At 38.2% G+C, this 22,248-nt stretch overlaps 1 protein-coding gene across 1 annotated transcript in view; it reads left to right on the top strand.

Moving 5' to 3' along the window:
• The window catches only part of igdcc4 (immunoglobulin superfamily, DCC subclass, member 4), a 95,475-nt gene that overhangs the window by 6,633 nt on the left and 66,594 nt on the right, over positions 1 to 22,248 (top strand). Inside the window, exons 2-3 of the mRNA XM_052040277.1 lie at positions 9,563 to 9,704; positions 21,220 to 21,353. Of these exons, the coding sequence (XP_051896237.1) occupies positions 9,563 to 9,704; positions 21,220 to 21,353 (276 nt within the window). The remainder of the gene's footprint in view (positions 1 to 9,562; positions 9,705 to 21,219; positions 21,354 to 22,248) is intronic.

Below are 22,248 nucleotides of genomic sequence, written 5' to 3'. Positions count from 1 at the left end.
AGTTGTTAAACTCACCCATGTCATTTCTCAGCAACATCTGGAAATTGTATCCAAAAACATGCCTGAAATTGCGCTAGTAAGATGTCTGTCAATTTTCTGCTAAAATTCATTTGCCTAATCACAATGTTAAAATCAGGCAGCATATTGAATTGCAATTGTTTTATTTAGAGTTACAAAATATTTCTTGATGTAATTGAGTGGTGATCTGGTTCAGTTTCATTAATACAGATGAATGCTGTGTAAGGCCAAAAATAAGCTTTTTAAAATCACTGAAGTACTTTTTATATTTGCAATTTGGGCATCGCTGGCAGGGCCAGCATTTATTGACTGTCCCTAGTTGTCCTTGAGCAGGTGGTCGGCAGCTGCCTTCTTGAACTGCTATAGTCTTTCAGTGGTGCTGTGCAAGGAGTTTCAGGATTTAGGCCCAGTGAAGACAGTGAAAGGCTGGCAAGATACTTCCAAGTCAGGATGGTGTGACCTGGAGGGGAACCTGCAGTAAGTGGTATTCCCATGCACCTGTTCTTGTTCTCCTTGGTAGAAGTTGCAAGTTTGAGGGGTGTTGTTGGAGTAGCCTGGACAAGTAACTTCATTGCATTTTATAGATGACACTCACCGCAGCCACTATGCACTGGAGGTGGAGGGAGTGAATATTTAGGGTGATTGATGGAATGCTATCTATCCTGTTGGGGGGTGTACCACTTGCTGAAGAGTCTCCATTCTCTGACTTGCTGCTATAGTCACAGTATTGACATGGTTGTTCTAGTTTAGTGACCCCAGGACATTGATGATGAGGGACTCAGTGATAGTAACGCTATTGAATTACAAGAGTATGTGTCTCTCTTGTTGAAGTTTGTTGTTGCTTGCCTCACAAGTCTGGCCCTGAATGTTGTCCAGGTTATGCTGCATTCAGTCAAAGACTATTTCATTATTTGTAAAATATGAGAAATAAAAGCAGAAAATGGTTATGTAAGATCACAGATGAACTTTGACCTCAGTAGCACTTGTCTGTACTAATCCTACATCTCTTGATTCGTTTAATATCTTAAAATTTATCAATCTCGGCCTTGAATATACAGGGCTCTGGCAGTCACTGGTGAAACAGATACCTATTGCTTGTCCTTAAGTGATATTTCAGAGTCTGGAGTTATATGTGGCTAGACTGGGTAACAGTTTCCTTGAAGGACATTCATGTACCTGGTGGGATTTTACAACTATCTGGCTGGTTGTCATTACTGATCCAGATTTTATTATATTCTATTTACCCAGCCACTATGGTGTGATGCAAAATCATTTTGCTGGACATGCAGCCTCTCGATAGTAGTTCGGTGATTTAACTACTTTTCCCTGAAGGCCTCACCTGACAGGACAACATTCCTTCAGTACTATATTGGAGCATCAGGCTAGATTTTTGAGCCTAAGTGTAGTGAGAATTGAACCTATAGCCTGCAACTGTCAGCAAATGCTACCCACTGAAACACATTGCCAAGTTCACACAAGTTATAATGGAATGGAACATTTGTAACCATCTGCAAATGTCCCACTGTTCACCTTGTAAAGTGGATGAGTACTGATGAAGTAGTTGGTGATGATTGAGTCTAGAACACTGCCTTGTTGAACTCGTACAGCAGTGTCCTTGGGCCAAGGAGATTGACTTCTAAGAACTATAGTCATTTCCTTTGTACTAGCTTTGACACTAGCCATTGATTCCTCATTTCACCTGTGAAATTCAGCTCCTTTGTCTGATGTGGACCAAGACTTTAGTGAGGTCTGGAGATGAGTGGTCCTAGTGGAACCCAGACTGAATACTGACTAGTTGATTGCTCATGATTGCTGTGCAGTGATGTGGAACACATTGTTGTCAATATTATGAGTTCCTTTGCTATGATACTGAGTAACTGCAGAAGCCATGTACTTTTTCAAGTAGAAGCAAACACAAAAGATGTTGTCTGGAGCTGCTGCTGTGGGATCAGTTCACGAAGAACATTTGACTTTGGACCACATCAGCAGGTATTGAGTGGAAAAAAAATCGAAAGGGTAACAAATTTGTCCTAAAAGTGAATGTGAATTTATTTTTATAGCTGTATGGTCAGAAAAAATATGCATGTGATGCATTAATTCCGGCCACCGTCTGTAAGGAGTTTTTACGTTCTCCCAGTGCCTGTGTGGGTTTCCTCCGTGTGCTCCAGTTTCCTCCCACGTACCAAAAGATGTGCAGGTTAGGAGGGGCATGCTATTTTGGCGCCAGAAGCATGGCGACACTTGTGGGCTGCCCCCAGAGCACTCTACGCAAAAAATGTATTTCACTGTGTGTTTAGATGTACATGTGACTAATAAAGATATCCAAAATCCAAAACAGTTATGCATGTTGTCTGAATACTGTAGATATAGAAGATTCATGTACTGTGGCAATATAAATACAGCAGTTGCAGAAGCTTCATGAGCAACTACCAATATTCCTGATGTGGATAGATGACTTTTCCAGATTTTGGAGTTTTAAGATGCTAACTATTCATTTTAAACTTTCGATGCACCCATCAATAACTTTGTTGCAGTTTTATTTTTGTTTAAGATGGCTTGGCATTAACCACACTGTGCTTGTGATCCCAAAAATATCTTCTGTATTTTCTGCACAGTCGTGTGTTTGTGACATTATGACGTGGTTTCCAGCAACAAAATAAATACATAGTTCTGGAAAATATTTAAAAATGCAGCATGGAGTAATGAAAAAAGGTGTATTAATAATTTCAGGACATCCCAGAGTGTTCTCCAGCCAATGAAGTAGTTTTGATCTGCAGACACTTATAATACAGGAAATACAGTAAAATACTAAACAAGCCATTGTATTCAATATAGATTTTACATCTTTTCAGGAATTTAATAATCCATACAAAAATGTGCCATGTAATTCAAAGAGGAATTGCTGATTTATTTTTCATAAATCCAAAAGAAAACTGATGTATTTTCTTTTCTCAAACAAACCATTTGTCTGTTCTAATGTTGTTGTTGTTCTAGTGAAAGCATATTGTGAATGCTTTTCTTGTTGCAGCTGACTTTTTAGTTGGTTAGTCATGAGGTCAACATCAGTTAAGTAAAGCTGTGGGATAATGTGAAATGGCCATTGAAAAGCACAAGCTTGCTAACTACTGTGCAATGATCTGTTCTGTAAGCATGCAGGAACTAGCTAGTGCTTAACAGTTTCCACACTTAACATATTTTCTAATCAAAAGGCTAACTATTTGAATGTGTATGTGTCACTTAGTTAGGATTGACTTTGATTTCTCAAAACAGTGATTGTTCTACTAGCATAATCAAGCTTGAGACTTGACAAGTGGTGTAAAAAGTGAAGGGAGTAACTGGCTTGGGTTAGAAATCTCTGCTGACAATGTTATTGAACAACTCATTAACATATTTGTATCACTTTAGTCCATCATTTTAATGTAATTGTTGGTTTATTTGAAGTGGCATATTAGCTCTGTCTATAAAAATTGAACATGTAAATATGATTAGAACGCATCTGCATTAATATTTTTACTAGCTCTGAAAATCAACCTTCTGGAGAGCAGTGCTTTGCCTCTTAGATTAGGTGACCCTCTTTGTGGTGTAGTGGTAATTTGCCTCTTAGATCAGCTGACCCTCTTTGTGGTAAGGACAGAAGAAGTAGGAGCAGAAATCGGTCATTCAGCCCCTTGCATCTGCTCTGCCATTCAACAAGATCAAAGCTGATCTTCTACATCAGTGCCAGTTTTCTTGCACTACACAACATGGTCATTTTGGTTCCAATGTCTGAAAGGGGTCAGGTTGGTTGAGAAATTGTCTTCATCTGTTTCATTTTCTGTTATGCTATGGTTGTCACTTTTAGGCCAAGGTTTTTTTTATGTGATTTTGTATTAGGCAAAGAACTTTGGAAAGTATTTTGACCAGGTTGAGGTTAAGTTGGTAGGAAATTATTGTCATGGGAGATATTAGAAGGAAGGAAAACATTCAACACAAAACAAGGAATTTTAGAGTTATGGAGTTATACAATATGGAACCAGGCTTTCCGGTTCAACTTGTCCATGTCAACCAATTTGCCTACCTGAGCTAGTCCCATTTTGCTAGCCCCTTGTACCTATCCAAATGCCTTTTAAACATTGTAATTGTATGCCGCCTCTACCACTTCCTTTGGCAGCCACCACCCACTGTGTGGAAAAAGTTGTGCCTCATGTCCTCTTTAAATCTTTCCCCTCTCACTCTAAGTCTGTGCACTCTAGTTTTAGACTCCCCTACCCTGGGAAAAAAACTGTGACCATTCACCTTATCTATGTCCCTCATCATTTTATATACCTCTATAAGGTCACCCTCAGCCTCCTATGCTCCAGGAAAAGAAGTCCCAGGCCATCCAGAATCTTGTTTATAACTCAGTTCCTTCAAACCCAGTAACATACTCGTAAATCTTTTCTGCACCCTTTCAGCTTAATGATATCCTTCCTATAGCTAGGCGACCAGAACTGCACACAATCCTCCAAGTGTGGGCTCACTAACGTCTTGTAGAGTTGCAACGTGATGCCCCATCTCTTGTACTCAGTGCCGTGACCGATGAAGGCAAGCATACTAAATGCCTTCTTCACCACCCTGTCTATCTGTGTCACCACTTTCAGAGAACTATATACTTGTACCGCAAGGTCTCTCTCTTCTACAGCACTCCCCAGGGCCTTGCTATTTACTCTGTAAGTCCTGCCCAGGTTTAACTTGCCAAAATGCAACAGTTACCACTTGTCTGAGTTAAATTGCATCTGCTATTCCTTGGCCCACTTTCACAGTTGATCTGGATCCTGCTGTAATATTAGATAACCTTCTCTGTTCACTATACCACCAATTTTGGTGTCATCTGCAGACTTACTAATCATTCCATCAATATTCTCATCCAGATCATTAATATAGATGACAAACAACAGTTTACCCAGAACTGATCTCTGTGGAATACCACTGGCCACAAGCCTCCAATCTGAAAATCAACCCTCCTCTACCACCCTCTGACTCCTTCCACTAAGCCAATTTTGTATCCAATTGGCTATCTTACTGGATCCCATGTGATTTAACCTTCCAGACCAACTACCTTGCAGGACATTGACAAAGGCCTTGCCAAATTCGTATAAAAAATGTCTACTGCCCTGCCTTTGCAAATCCTCTTGGTCACCTCTTCAAATAAAAAAACTCAAATTCATGAGAAGTGATTTCCCACATGCAAAGCCATGCTGATTTATCCCTAATCAGTCCTTGCCTTTCCAAATGCAGGTAGATCCTGTCCCTCAGAATCCCCTCCAATAACAGAAAATTCTACTTCTGTTTTTACTTTTGTTCAGTTATATTTAAAATTTTCATTTACACAACAGTTAAATTTTGTATTAACTGTGAATAGTTTAGTTCATAAAGTCATACAGCATGAATACAGGCCCTTCAGCTCACCTAATCTGCACTATCAAGCACCTATTTACACCAATCCCAATTTATCCCCCACATTCCCATCAGCTCCCTCCAGGTTTTGCCACACACTTAGACAATTTACAATGCCAATTAACCTACCAATTGGTATATCTTTGGGATTTGTGAAGAGACTGGGGTACCCAGAGGAAACCCATGTGGTCTTGGGAGAATGTGCAAACTCCACACAGATAGCACTTGCGGTTAGGAGTGAACCTGCATCGCTGGTGCTATGAGGCAGTGGCTCTAGTGCACCACTGTGCTGCCCCTGGTTAATTATCATTTATTCCTGAACACAAGAGTCGTTTGTGCCATTGTCCATATCTGTTCTGCAAATTGCTCCATCATCTTGATGACTTCAACATGTTGTCTAGTTATCCATTTCTAATATGCTACAGGAAAAACCCACTCAAGGTAAAGTTTTCACCAATAAGTTTCTTGTTTGCTGTTAGCTTATCATAAATTCTTTGCTAATAATGCCAGACTTGTAACTAAGAGTGGAATTTAAAAATTGCATATGTTGGAAATCTGAAACAAAAACAGAAAATGCTGGAAATGCTTAGTAGGTCAGGCAGCAGACGTGGCAAAAAAAATTGATGTTTTTGGTCGAAGACCCTTCAACCTTAACTCCTTTTTCTATATGTGATGTCTAATCTGCTAAGTGTTTCCAGAGTTTTCTGTTTTTTTTGTAACTAGCAGTAGATTGTGCAAACTCTGCTACAGGTGCGGCAGGGAGACGCTTCAAGGGGAAGGTGGTGGGTGGCATGAGGTGGAATATTCTTTCTATTTTTTTGTCTGGGTTTCCTTATGCTCTTGATGAAGAGATTTGTGTTTCTCATTGCTGTCTCAGTTGCTTCCTTTTCATTTTGAATTAATCGTGTGCCAGGATCTTCCCATGAGTACTGAGAATGTTACAATTTTCGAGGCTTTGACAACACCCTTAAATTGTTTCCTTAGTCCTCCTTTTGCAATGACTGAGCTTGGAGTAGAGTGGCTATTTTGGGAGCCTTGTATCTGGCGTGAAAATAATGTGGCCCACCCAAATGGCCAACTGAGTGTAGTAAGCTCTTGATTCGGGGTTTTTGGCCCTGGAAGAGCATACTGACATTGGATTGCTTATCCTGCTAGTGGATTTGGAGGATTTTGTGGAGATGGCTTTGCAGTTACTTCTCCACTGCTTTAAGGTATTTCCTATAGGTAGCTCGTGTTCCCTATATGTACAAGAGGACAGAGATCAATGGTGCCCTGTAGACCATGATCCTTCTGCTGGGTAGGTCTAGACCTTCAAGCACATTTTTATTCAGATGACCATAGGCTGTGCTTGTGCACTAAAAATGGTAGTGAATTTCATTATCAACATCTACCTTTACTAAAAGGTAATGCATGGTAAGTAGTCCACATTTTCCAGTGCCTAGTCATACACCTTTATTGTCAGGGGTTGGTGTTGTGCAGCAAGGTCAGATTTGTGCATACATAAACTTCATGTTGACTATATTTTGATGACTGGGGTTGGAATGATCTTATTTCTAGAATTTAGTTGATGAAGATTGAATATTTTCTCACCAATACTGTAGAGTAGTTCCATTTCTGGCCAATAAGTTTGTCAGAGGTGAGGTGTAATATTGTAGCAAGAAAGATCGGGGAAAGCGCTATTGGGCACAGCATTAACCATTATACATGTCCAGTCAAGATGGACTGTGGAGAATTTTTCTGCTTTTGGAAATTAGTCTTCATTCTACGGCTGCTATTCAAATCCATGGGTCCACCACAGGCCCAATCCCAGTGGGGTCTAGCAAAGCTGTATGATTGCTCCAAATTTTGTTCAATCAATACGTAAAATACTGTTGGCAGTCAAACTTAATAAATATCTCATAGTGTTTGAGAGACCAGATTTGAGAGTGCAAAATTTATGTTATATTATAAATGCGATGTTACATTTAATATTTATGTTAATAAAATTTGGATATAGGGCTTTGGTTGGAAACTGCCAGGTCCTGTTGGGTTTGTTAACATTAATAATTTTATTTTTTTATTCTGTAAATGTAGAAATAAGCTACAATTAATCGAACCTCGACACAGAACTATCACGTTTAAGCAGCACACTTACTGAAATGATCATTAAAAAACACAGATTTGCATAATATAGCCTTGCAAAGTCTTGGGTTGTCTGTAAATGTTTTATATACATTTAGTACACATAATGTTTTCGCAAACAGCAGTGTTGTGATCTGCTTTTGTTATACCAGTTGTGGGACAAATATGGATCTTAGGTAGCTGAGAGTATTTCGCTATCTTTCTATGAAATATTGCCACCTGATAGGGCAGATTGGTATTACTTAAATCTGTCATCCAAAAGATGACACTCCTAGTGCAGCATTCCTCAGCCCTGCGCTAAAGAAACTGCTTAGATTATTGTGCTCGAGTTTCCTGAGCAGGACTTAAACTCACAAGCTTTTGACCCAGAGGTGACAGTGCTATCAACTGAAAATGGTTGACTCTTAATGTGGCTAGTTTTGATATATGACTATGCCTGGTGTAATCTAAGAGAGAGATGACCTATATGACTCCATTATAAGCTTCTTTCAACTACATGGTTTGAAGCTACAGAGCAGTTCCAGCAATATAAACAAAGAAAACCACAGTTAACTTCTTAAAAGATCAATTTTGAATAACTTGCCTCTTAGTTTAGAGGATGTGGACATGGCTTATTCTCATTTGCGTCATTTTTATGCAAGAACCTTTGATTAAGTGAAAATAAAAAAAACCTTCACAATATTCAAAATCTGAAATAAAATTAGAAAAGTCTGGAAACTCAGGTTAGACAGCATCTGTGGGGAAGAAAAAGCGCAATAATGAAGGGTCTCTGACCTGAAACATTAACCATGCTTTTTTGTTTTCACAGATGCTGCTCAATGTTTCCATCATTTCCTGATTTATAAACCCTTGAATTTAGAATGGATTGTTTTCTATTTTTAAAAACATTTAAGGCTGAGGAATGGCAAATGGATTTCAACTTGGATAAGTGTGAGGCGATGGATTTTGGATGGTCAAACCATGGTAGGACTTGTACAGTGAATGGCAGGGCACTGATGAGTGCCGTGGAACAGAGGGACCTGGGAGTACAAGTGTACAGCTTGCTGAAAGCGGCCGTGCATGTAAATGGGGTGATTAAGAAGCCATTTAGCGTGCTGGCCTTAATCAGTCAGGGCATTGAGTTTAGGAGTAAGGATGTTATGTTGCAGTTATATAAGTCATTGGTGAGGCTGCACTTGGAGTATTGTGTGCAGTTTTGGTCACCCTGTTATAGAAGAGACATTCCCAAGCTGGAGAGGGTGCAGAAGAGATTTACGAGGATGCTTCCTGGATTAGAGGGCCTGAGTTATAGGGAGAAGTTGGCCACGCTGGATCTTTATTCCTTGGAGCATAGGAGAATGAGGGGTGACCTCATAGAAGTTTATTAAATCACGAGGGGTATGGATAAGCTAGACAGTCATAGTCTTTTCCTCAGGGTTGGGGAGTCCATAACTAGAGGGCACAGATACAAGATGATAAGGGAGAGATTTTAAAGAGACCTGAGAGGTAACAACGTATTGAGTACCTGGAATGAGCTGCCAGAGGAAGTGGTCAAGGCCAGTACAATTGCAATATTTAAGAGGCATTTGGATAGGTATATGGAAGGGACGGGCTTGGAGGGTTATGGGCCAAACAGGGGCAACTGGGACCAGCAAGGAAGCATGGACCAGTTGGGCTGAAGGGCCTGTTTCCGTGCTGTATTACTCTATGACTCCATTTTTTTAAGGTTGTTTGGTGTGTTACCGAATAGGATTAATTTAAATTCCTACAGCAGCATACCAATTGAAGCATGTCATTATATTTATAATGCAAATGTTCCCAGTTTTGAGTTTTGTGTAAGGCAGCGAGTCCCATTTAAAAACCAGACTATGATGATACATTCTTAATTGTAACATTAATGCAGCTGTCATAAATGTTTGAAAAGGCTTTATTATAATACCTGAAGTAGATATTTAGAATGTGGTTGTTGCAGTAGCTGACTTTAATTTTTATCCAGTTACACTCAAAGGAAATTTATGTTTTTTTACAGCTTTGTCAGGATTTCATCAGCAGCCACAGTCACAGATAGTGGAGGAGAATGGAATTGCCCGCTTTGAGTGTAGAATTAATGGACTCCCATTTCCAGTTATCACATGGGAGAAGAACCAGTCAACTATTCCAAATCACTTAAGGTAAGCTTTCATAATTAACACTGATGTTCACAGTGTCGTTGATATGAATTTATCTGTTAGAAAGTCACCTTGCATATCCATTTAATATATCATTGCACTGATGTAGAATAGTAGCAATTGATTTATTTAAGTTATAGGTTTACTAGTGATCAGTCCCTCTGCCCTTGTGCCTACCTCTGTGTGGTCTCTTAACTTTTCTTTGCCACAGACCAGGATTGCATTGCTTTCTCTTGATCCTGACCATGGATCTAACATTCCTTGGATGTCACCACTATTTCCTTCTGACTAAGAAAGATCAGATTAAGACTCCGAGGACATAGGCAGAATGGAGTAAACATTCCTTCTCTTTCTTCTCCAATATGAATGAAGTACTGGTACCAGCACAAGAAAAAAACTTCTCCTCTGCCCACCATGCTCACTTACTATTTGCTCTGCTTCTCTCACACAAAGCAGCCCTCTATCCCTTTGGAGATTCGAGACCATTTTAATCGTCATGAGATAGCTGGAATTCTGTATTCAACTCAAGTACTGCAAAAATTTCTGTTATAGAGGAGAGTTAAAACTTGTGACAGAAAAAGATACATAATGAAGAGTAAAAAAAAGTAGGGAAGTTGCAGAATGAGATAATTTCTAAAAAGAAGTTGTCCTTGAACAATGCTATGAGATTGATTGGAACATGATGAAAAATGGAAAAGCACCAAAAACTGCCACCAGTATTATAAAAATAAAAAGGATTGCAAATTGAGCTATAATCAGAAAATGTGAGCTGCATTGGCCATTATATGACTAAAAAGCCACACATTGGGCAATATCATGACATTTTCTTTTCTCGTATCAGAACCGTCTCAAATAGTTGCAATACTCATCCGCACTAAGCCTTTGTTCTATTTATATTGTGGCAGGTTAAAGCATATTTGTGATTTTTATTTTCATTTTTTCATTGCATCAGAGTCATGGAATCAGGCAGCACTGAAACAGGCCCTTCGGCCCCAACATCCATACTAAGCACCCATTTACAGTAATTCTACACTAATCTCATTTTATTTGCCCCACATTTCTACCCACTCCCTTTTGAAGATTTTGCCATTCACCTACACACAGGGTCAATATACATGGCCAGTTAACCTACCAACCTGCATGGCTTTGGGAGGAAACAGGAGCACCAGAGGGAAGTCCACACATAGAGAGAGTGTGCAAACTCCACACAGACAGCACCGCAGGAGCTGGAGTTGTGAAGCAGCAGCTCTCCTAGCTGTGCCACTGAGCTGCATTTATTTTTAGAAATGATTTTTTATATTGTTTTCTGATCTGGAAATAGGGCAGATAAGCTTAATGCCCGATTGAGTTTTCTCTCTGTTCAAAATTGAATTGAAAAGGAAGCAGTTAAAATAGATTAGACCATTTGCTCTTGTTTTCAGCAATAGTGCGCTGGAAGTTTCATGCCAACTTGCAACATTTATTGTTACCAATTCTTTAGTCTTCTCTTCCAGAATTCCCCTGCCTTTGAACATTTACAACCTAGAGGGTAACCTTGTTCTAGGTGTTAATGCTCTCCCATTTTGAAGTGTGAAATACTAACCTCACTAATTACAGAATTTGCTGGCCATCTTCCAGCATGGTTGCATAAAGGGAAACTGGTGATTGCAATCTGGTTGAACTAATGCTTGTGATAAACATTCTTCATTGGTAGTTCATCTGCTACTGAGGGGATAAAAAGATTTCATTTCCTCCTACTGAGAAGCAATTACCCAAAATCTGTTCTGAAAGCTTTTAGCTCATGTGGCTATAAATATTAGACTGAATGCATTTTTGACACCTCATGATAGAACATAGAACAGTACAGCACAGGAACGGTACTTTGGCTCACAATGTCTGTGCCGACCATGATGCCAATTTAAAATAATCCAATCTGCCTGCACATGGATTATATCCCTCCATCCCTTACCTGTTCATGATGGCTTATGTAACACTATCATTAGCTGAGGGTTGATTTGAACATATTCACAGGAGAAAGAAATTTCTTTCTTGTAGTTGATTGTTTATAGTATCTATCCTGAATGCAAAGTACTGTTCATTGGACATTTTTCCAATTCATTATGTTTTTGGCAGTTGATTATGTTTTTGGAAAAGTGGCCTTTCTCATTTGAAGTCCAATGTCTGAAAGAACAATTTTGTGAGAGGAATTATCTTTCGATATACAACTTCTAGTCAGAATTTTTAATGCAAGGATGCTGATTGGATTTTTGGCAAGGAATTTTATGATTCAGACCTGAGCATTTACCAAGATACTTGAATCTACATAAAGATGGAACCAAAAATGGGATGGAGAAGGGATTTTGGAACCAGTGCCAAAGGCTAATGAGTCTTCAATCCTTTAACTTACCTAGATGGTCATTCTGTTATTTAGTTTGCTTAATGTATAAGTGGTTAGAGCCTAAGTAGTCTTAAGTCTTCTCCAAGTTTTGAGACAATCCCAAAACTATTAAAGACTTGCCTATCTTCCTTGAGGTGCAGCGTGGTCAGAAGCTTCATTATTCATTGATAATGACAGTGTCTTGAGTTTTATTGACATTTCTCAGGTAGTAATGCAGTCAATGTTGCATATAATAAGACTTCGACAGGATGCGAGCCTGGACTGATAAGTGACAAATAATATTGATTTCATGTGTCATCTCCATTCTCCAACAAGAACTTATCCACCTTCCTTAATACTGAAATTCATTGGTGTTATTTCCAACTTCCTTTTGTATTATTATTCTGGTGGTCACCAATGACCATAAATTCATTGTTGCTGTAATAGGTCAGAGGCAGTGTATTCAATGACAACTGGCTCCTCTCCTGATTTATTAAGGGGATTCACCACCTATCCCTTGCCTGAATGAGTGTGGGTGTAACTGGCTAAACTTGAGATCATCCAGAAAAACAGGCTACATGATCAGCATTCCCTTGACCATTTTCATGCTGTGAATGTAGTATCCTACCTTTGGGATGCACATTTCAAATCAATGGCCTCCACCACATAGGAGGACAGGGTTCATGAGAATACTTTGTCTCCAGGTTCCGCTCCAAGTTAATTTATTTTCAGGATCTGGGCATTGCTGGCAAAGCCAGCATTTCTTGCCCTATTTACCCTTGGGAAGATCATGGGGAGCAGCTTTCTTGAATCACTGCAATGCTTCGAGTGAAGATACTCCCACTGTGCAGACTTTATGGGAATTTGTAGCTGTTATGTTCCCATGCACCTCCTGCCCTTGGTGATGGAAATATGGATTTGAGCGGTGCTGAAAGAATGGCCTGGCTGAGTAATTGCAGTGCATTTGGCAGATAATACATACTGCAGCCAATTTATGTTGCTTGTGGAGGGAATGAATGTTTTGGGTGGTTGATGGGATGCCTATGAAGCAGATTGCATTGTCCCAGATGGTGTCAAGTTTCTTTAGAATTGCATTTACCTGGGCAAGTGGTGGCGAATCTTTGGAATGTACAAATGAAGAGGACTTTGGAGTTTCAGTTGATAAGCGTGTTCAAGACAGACCAATAGATTTTTAGATCAAGTGGCACTAAGGTAAAAAATCACTCATGATCTTATTGAATGGTGGAGCAGGCATGAGGGGCTTAATGGTCTTCTCCTGTTTCAGTATCTTATGTAAAGCACTAATGTGATATTTGGTCCTCGAGTGATTATATTTCACATCTAAAAATAATTGCTATCACATTAAACAAACAGAATTTTTGTTCTCAATTTTGGCTCTGGAATTGGGAGCAGCCTTGATTAATATCCTTCCTCAATAATAAAACTAACCACAATAACCTATGCAAGAATATAACAACTGAAAATCTTAATTCCACAATTAAGATCATACTTAAATGTAAAATCTTTATTTATTTTTAAGCTTGAATATGTATTTTTATATTGAAGAGGCTATTTTATGGCTCTCTTGATCCATAGACATTAAGGTACACATTCAAATGGCAGATCAAATCTTTGTTTCTAGCTGTCAGTTCAATGTTCTCTAATTATTCAATAATGCAATTTATGCATTGCTGATTTCTGTTTGTTTGCAGCTATTAGTAATTATTATATTTCTCTTCCACAAACTGTCTCCATCTGGCTTTTCGTATATTTTTCAAAAGATTTTCTTCTTCCACATGTCCTGTTGAACATTCCACCTTTAACACTACTGTAAAAATGCGTTGTGATCTACAAAGTTGACTCCTGGTTTTCCATAAGTAATTAAAAATTCAATAAATAATTTATCATTTGTAAAGCACTCCAGGATGTACTGAGTGTAAGTTGGTAAATAAATGCAAGTTATTTATTCTTTTCAGTGTGCATTATAGTGCCAATGTCATTTGAAGCAATAAAGCTATTAATCATCTTAAGTGCTTTTTTGTTTCAGGTCCTCGTATATTTTCCTGATTTGCAGTTTCAGTTGTCCAGTTTTGGACCTTACGAATAATGATCTTCCTTCATATTGATAATAATATACCCAGACAACTGTAGGTATAGGCTGCTAACCTTGGTCGTCGGGTGATTATGTTGATGGTATGCGGGATGGGTGCTGGGGAGGGAATAGCACACAGATGGGGAAATGTGAAAGAACAGGTAGAACATGAAACGTACTCAGCAATTTGTCAGCCAGCTTGTAACTGAGCCAGCAAATTGGTTGCATTATGTTACTTTTAGAAATTCATTCACTGAAAAATGTGCAGAATGACCCTGCACAGGGAACCTGTGCCAGTCTGTCTCCTTGCTATTAATGGATGATCTTCATACATGCACATAAGGATATCCGTACATAGGTGCTAATAGTGATGTTTTGTCAGAAGTGTCTGTTGAATACAAGAGATTTTGAGTCTCATGTACCTGCTAAAACTAACCAGTGCAAAATTGTATTTGTGGCTGTATTGCATATCTTAAAGGGGAAGTAACTACTGAATCTAATTACTGTTGGAAATTAGTTTGGGGAGCAGTGGTGGCATGGAACTGGTCACCTTTTACAATGTTGCTAACCTTGAGTTCTTAGCGTAGGTGGTGAACATCTTGAGAGAGATCCTGCACAAAGGAAACCACTACAGGTCAAAATGTGGGAGGTATCGAAAGAGAGAGAGTGCAGTGCCCACACTGACAGCACGAGTACCTGGCAGTAGAGCTGCAAGAAGTTTAATGATACTTGCAAATCAGCACATCAAACATTTTTTGCATGCTTCTGATTTTCATAATTTATACTGGATTGGAAGACCAATGTGCTCAGTAATGTGAGATGGCCATGTGGGGAATGTCTCACCAAGGGACTTGACTTTATCTGTGTTAATCATTGGACTTTGCTGGGAGTTGCGACATTTGTTGATCATTCTTCTGTACTATTAAAGTTGCTGAGGTGCTGCCTTTACCCCACTGTTGTTTGCCATGAAGGAACATAGACATTGATATTATGAGGGAGCTCCAACATTGAGAATAAATGAGAACACAAGAACATCTCCAACTGAGGATGTAACTTGAAATCCATTTTGCGTTTTAATTCAGTTTTCTGGTTTTGAATATCAGTGACAAGGCCAGCATTTATTGCTCATCCTCGATTGCTGTTGAGAAGGTGGTGGTGAGCCACCATCTTAAAATGCTGCTGAGGAACTACAAATGGAATTAAACATTGTCCAATGATCAGCAAACATTCCTTTTTCATGATGGAAAGAAAGTTATTGATGAAGCAGCTAAAAATGGGTTAACCTTCACAACCCCAGAGAAACATGTGCATTAAATTGCTAATTTAAAATAATATCTCTTTTGTGCAGAAATTCTGTTTTCCTCCTCCCTTTCAGGTCATTCTGATTCTAGAGGGTTACCAAACCCTGCTTAACTTAAATTACTTAACCTGTTACTGATCGTGTTACAATGAATGATACAAAATCTATTGATTTTTCCATTTGAAAGAAATATTGCTTAGCAAATGTCCCTTTAACTTTATAGCAGGATTTGTAATATATGAACCTAAGAACAGAAGTAAGCGTAAGCCATTTGGCCCCTCATGCAACACTGCCATTCATTAAGTTCATAGCCATTTTCTTAAATGAACTCCATATTTCCTTGTTCCCTTAATATCCCAAAATCTATTGATTCCTGTCTTGAATATATATATATATGTGGAGAGAGAGAGGGAGACTATGCCTTCACAACCTTCTTTGGTAGATAACTGAAAAAGGTCTATAGCCTTTGGGTGAAGATGTCTCTGTTCTGAATGGCTGGAGTCCTGATTTTGGCACAGTGACCCCTTTTTGTTTAGGCGGGGGCAACACTGTCTTTACCCTATTCAATCCTGGAAGAATTTTGTATATTTCAATGAGTCGCATCTAATTCTTCAAAACCCAAGTACATAGATCTAGTTTGCTTAATTTTTCCTCGCTTGACAAACCTGACATTCCAGAAATTATTTTAGTGAACCTGTGCTGCACTCACTGTGTTATGAGTTTTCCCTTTCTTGGCTAGGGAAGCAAAACCTGTACACAATATTCCAGATTTGGTCTCACCTGTGCTCTACAGCATTAGAATAAAACAATTCTACTCTTGTGTTCAGATCTTGCAATAAAGGAAACCTATTGTTTGCCGCCTTGATTGTTTGCTGAACCTATATGTTAACTTCCAGTAATTCGTGTACAAGGACATCCAGGTCCTTCTGAACACCACATCTTTTAGCCTATCACCATTTGAAACGATATTCTGCCTTTCTATTTTTGCTACTAAAGGAGATGACCTCACTTTTTTAACACATTATATTCCCTCTACCATGCCCTTGCTCATTTGCTTAATCTGTCAGTTTCCCTTGATGCCTCTCTGCATCCTCCTCACAGCCCACACTACCCACCTTAGTATCATCAGCAAACCTGAATACAGTAACTTTCACTAAACTGTAGAAGTTTTATGATCTAATTTAATGTTTCTAGGTAGCCTACTCTGTATTCTACTTTTACTAATGCTTTGGCCCATCTTTGCTAAATTCTGAAATTTTCTGAATCCTCAAGGTTGTCGGTATTCTTTTTTTGGCAATGTTGCTTGCCTTTTGTTTTCATCAAATGCCATCTATCACTTCTCAGCCAGCTGGTATTTTTTGCCTTAGACAAATATATATTACTTGTGAACTATGTGTTAACTCCTTAAATGTTAGCCATTCAGCATTTCCTCTCTACTTTTTAATATAGTTTCCTAATCTACCAAAGCCAAATTGAGCCTTCGAGGTTTGCTTTAACTAATTTGAGATCCTAATTTAAGACTGAACTTGATCACTTTCAATGTTTACATTAAAGCTCTTGACCGTTTATGATTACTGTTGCATAAAGGCCCCATAATTACCAGATTGTCAATTAACCCTTTCTTATTACACAACACAGGATGTAAAATAGCCAGTTTCCTCATTGCTTCCTTCATGTACCAATCCAGAATACTATCTCTTATACACTTTATGAATTCGTCCTCCACACTATTACTTCTTATTGGCTGCCCCATTCTGTTTGTAGGTTGAAGTCCTCCATGGTTGCTGTATTGCCCTTGTTGCATACACTCTAATTTCCTGATTTATTCTGTGCCATGCACCCTACCACTCCTATTAGCAGGCCAATAGATTATCTAACCCTTGCCTTTTCCTATCTCTACCCAAGCTGATTCTATTTCTTGACTTTCCTCCCTCTTCACTGCCATTATTGCATCCTTTAATATCAGGGCTGAAAGCTATGTTTCCTGGAATATTTAATCCCCACTTTGCAGCCATTAGATCATTGCAATTTCTTTTTATTTGTGCCATTAATTCATATATTATGTTACAAATGCTGTGTGCATACAGATAAAGAGTGTTTAATTTGTCTTTTGACCAACTTTCATGGTTCTGACTCTAATTGGAGGTATACACTTATGTTATAGACACTGTCCCTTCCTGATAGACTCAGGTTATTATTACTCATTTTCCTACCTTGCATTATTGTTTCATTCATTCCCTTTAACTTTCTAAATTTCCCTTCAACCCCTGCTTTTAAGTTTATAGCCCTAGTTATTCAATTTCCAAGGGCACTGGTCCCAGCCTGATTCAAGTGAAGCCTGTAACAACGGAGCAGCTCTATCTTTTGCCATTACTAGTACTGGTGCCCTATAAATTCAAACCCATTTTCCCATACCAATCTTTGAGTCATGCATTCAGTTCTTTGATTTACCCTAAGCTAATGTGCAAGAGACTCAGGTTGTAATCCAGAGATTAGCTTTGTGATTTTGCTTTTTAGCTTGGATCCTAACTGCATGTTTTTCTTCAGCTGAACTATCACCTTTATCTGATCTGTACCATTGGTTCCCATGTGGAATTGTGGACGGTGGAACTGGATCTTTCCACTCTCACTTCAAATTCCTGTCTAGCCTTGAGGAGATGCCCTTAACCCTGGAAATGAACAATTAACACAGTCTTTGAGTGTCAATCTCCTAGCTGCAGAGAACATTATCTTTTCCCCTAACTATACTGCTCCTTGCTGTCACAGCATTCCTTTTCACACCCCCAACTTGAATGGCCCCCTGTATCACACTGCTGTGGTCAGTTTGCTCAGTCTCCCTGCAGTCTCTGCTGTCATCCATACAGACTGCCAGAACCTTGCACCTATTGGATGTGCAAAGGCTGAGGCTCCTGCAAATTTGCATTCTGGACTTCCATAACTAACTTACTTGCAGTTATACCTTTCTGTCCCTGTTAATCATTTCTGCATTACTTAACTGAAAGGGTGTGACTAGCTCTAGGAAAGAGGTATCCAGGTAACTTCTCCTTTGCAATGCTGAAGCTCTGAGCCGAAGTCCCTCTGGCTTCAGGTGTCTACTGCAGATGTCTCCATGGATCCCAATAGATTTCATCAACTTCTACATACTACACCTACAATACCTAATGTGCTGTGCCATATCGATCTTAAAACATTTATTTAATCGTTTCAATTTATTTAATTCTTTTACCATCACCTGTACCTCAGATTTGCTTATTTGTCAAAGTCCACACTCCATGGCCACTGCACTCAGAGGAAGCTATTGTAAAAATTTGCTAATCTTGCACATGTGAATGGGATTTGAATTTGGTATATCGTTAACTTTGTTCCTAAGTTTTTAACCAATACATTCTTGTGAGCTGAATTTATATGAATTAGAGTTTAACTTCTTAAAAATCTAGACTTTTCTTTGAGAAATTAATGTTCTGTACATCAATCATTGCTAATCTGATATCAAAATAAGACAATTCTTTGTCCTTACTTTGAGTTTCTATCTTAACATAAAATTTTAATTAGTAGCAGGAAATTATTCCATTTTTAATCCATGGCTTCATAAATTGGGAGCAAAGTACAAATTTCAGTGTGAAGATCAAAACATCAAGCCTTGCATTGATAGAATTCTGTAAATTTATGAAGTGCTATTGTGTTTCTTAGCTGTATTCTAGCTTTTCTTATCTCCAAGCAAAAGTCAGGATAATCCGCCTATTAACATCTTGCTGTTAAGAAGTTCTATCGTATGTGCAATTTCATGAATTTCTAGGAAAGCCAATTGCTAAACTTTGTGTGCATGCATATTAGTTTTAAATGCAAGTTGTTGTTCATCTCCATTGAGAGGCATTTTCAGGGGCTTCCTAATTTTTGCCTCACTGATCATTATATGTGAAACCCTTAACATAGATTATTTGGCTAGTATATGTCAGATTTGAGCTCTTATGTTGCACTAATGCAGCATTCAAATAGACTTCCAGTGGTCGTTGCTGGGTACCAGTTGGATGTGGAAATTTCATTTCCCTCTCTTTGTTCTAGAGGGAAATTGTAGCAATCTCACTGCTATCTTGCCAGGAATGAGCTGCTTTTACATTGATAGTGGATTACTTTTAGTTCACTATGTATGGGTATACCTTGTCATTGACCTTTTTTTGGGGTCACAAGAATGTATTGGTTGAAAACTTAGGAAAAAAGTTAATGATGTACCAAATTCAAATCCCATTCACATGTGCAAGATTAGCATGTTTTCAGTACAGCTTCCTCTGAGTGCAGTGTCCATGAACTCGGACTCTGTCTTTACCTCTCGCTGTCTTGGTGAAGCAGCCAGCATAATCAAAGACCCCACCCACCTGGGTCATTCTCTCTTCTCTTCTCTCCTCTCCCATCAGGTAGAAGATACAGGAGCCTGAGGACACGTACCACCAGACTTAAGGACAGCTTCTACCCCACAATGTGCAATGAATAAGTGTCATTGAAAGCTCACAGTTATAACTGAAATTGGCCAATACAGTTATATAAGTGGTGGTGTTATATGTATCAATAATTTTAAAATGGATGAAAATCCTGCTGTGTTTGTATAAAAGGAAAGCATTGTAGAATCTGTAACCTTGCTGAAAGTTTCAAAGGTCCTTTCTCCTGTTCACTCATTGATGAACACACCATTCATGGAATTGTTACAATAATGTTTGAACTGAGTTTTAAATAAAATTGAAATTTTCTTTTTGGAAATATTTGGGGAAGAATTGCAGCATTTTCATAGAGATTGTGGATGCTTTTTAAATTAGATTTTCCATGTACAAAAAATAATCTAGTTGTAAGAGGTCATGCTCAATGTTACATGGAGGTCAAATTTTAGCTTTTGAAATGCACAATTCTTGAGTGTTATTATGTGGTGGTAGATGTAACTTACTTGCTATATTTAATTTTTGCATTTTTCTCCCATATGGGAAACTTACAGTATTCAGTAAGTAACCCAGAGCTATTCTTAAACCTCTAATTACCTATTCCATTGTACCTTTGTAACCTGATGCCTCTGCTTTTGAGACTGTATGTCTACTTTGTGGTCATGTCTTGTGATCATAATTTAGATAATTTGCTTATAATTATTATTCAGTATTTGCATTTGGATATTATTAATGGGAACATCTGAGTTTTTATATGTTTGCTGTCAAATCCCAAGTCATGGTTACATTCTCTTTTACTATTCTGGCCCTTTGAAAGCAAAAACACCAAGAAATGCAGAGTTATCCACATTGGCTTTCTTCCAGAAAGGCTTAAGTAGATGTTTTAGCGGATCAGATGCCCTTGTGATTAATTCTAGTATTTTTCTTTTGCTTTTGACCATTGTTTTTGTTTATCTTGATGCTTAAATGAGCAGTTTCTTATTTTCCAGCTTTATCAATGGACAGTAGACTCAGCAAAAAAACTGATTTCTCAGTTTTTTGCATTCTACTTGCATCCAGTATACATGGTATCATTGTGGGTTCTGTGGCTAGTGGCAACTGCAAGACAGATTTTGCACCTTTTGCTTATTTTCAATATCAGTAAATTTATTAACACTTCAATTTTAAAATGACCTATTGGGCAGAAATAAAGGTATATTTAAATTATACTAACAAGATAATTAAGATCATCTCCTAGGTATCTTGGGCATTTAAATGTGAAGTGCATAAAATGCAATGGATACATTATAAAATTCATTCATTTGGAACTTGGATGACAAAGCAACATTGGATTTATTTTTCAGATATATCGTCCTCCCAAATGGAATTCTGCAAATTGTAGATGTGCAAGCAGGTGATGCTGGAGTATTCCGTTGTGTGGCCACAAATGTAGTTCAGACGCACTACAGTCAGGATGCCACTCTCACTGTATTACAAGGTAATATGATACATAGATTATTACAAGGGAATCAATTTAAAATAAACCTGAATCAAAGCTGGTTATGAACAATAATTTCTCCTGGAGAAGATAAAAGTCATTTTTTTCATTGCTGTGTAAATATCAGAATTGAATTTTATAAGATTGAGTTGAATAAGTAAACATTTCCAGCCAAGCAATGTGATTGCTCCTGGAATATCTAGCTTCCATGTGGTTCTGTAACCATGTTGTTGATATGGCTGGTCTAGTTAAACTCTTAGGAAATGGTAGATCCTCAGGTATTGACATTTGTGGAATTGGCTATTGTTTATGCTGTTCAAGATCAGTGATGGTTGAACATTTTCATGCATATGCTCCTTTATTATGTGGGAAGTCATGAATAGAACTGAACACTGTAGAATCATCAGCAAATTAAGCTTTAGGTTTTTAAGTCTATTTCACAATATGTAAATTCTGGATGCTTGTGCTTTATATGCAAAGTACCATTAGATTTATTTTATGTTGTACCTGTCAATTTAAGCTATATTGATAGAGATTTTTTGAATCATTATGGAGAAGTGCTTCAAATATAATTATTATCAATGTACATTACACAAAGCCAATTGCTGTACAGAAAAAAATAAAAATGAAAAGTCGCTATTTGTAGATGCCACCTAGGGATATTTATGTAGGGTGTATCTGCTACTTGGTCAATGTGATGGGTATACTTTCACAACAAATTTTACATTCTGCACTTTTCTGTCCATTTTTATCATATGTAGGATGTGTTATATATGTAGATTTATATGATTAATCTCTGAGAAGTAGGATGTTACTTTAGGAGTTTCTTTTGTAGCTTTTTATAATCCATATTTGTTATATACCACTTAACCGAAAACCTGGCTTTGTAGAATAA

This window comes from Pristis pectinata, chromosome 28 (assembly GCF_009764475.1).
Source record: "Pristis pectinata isolate sPriPec2 chromosome 28, sPriPec2.1.pri, whole genome shotgun sequence".
NCBI classification, from domain to species: Eukaryota; Metazoa; Chordata; class Chondrichthyes; order Rhinopristiformes; family Pristidae; genus Pristis; species Pristis pectinata.
The sequence above is the reverse complement of the archived record's forward strand: the minus strand, read 5'-3'. Positions and strand labels throughout refer to the sequence as shown.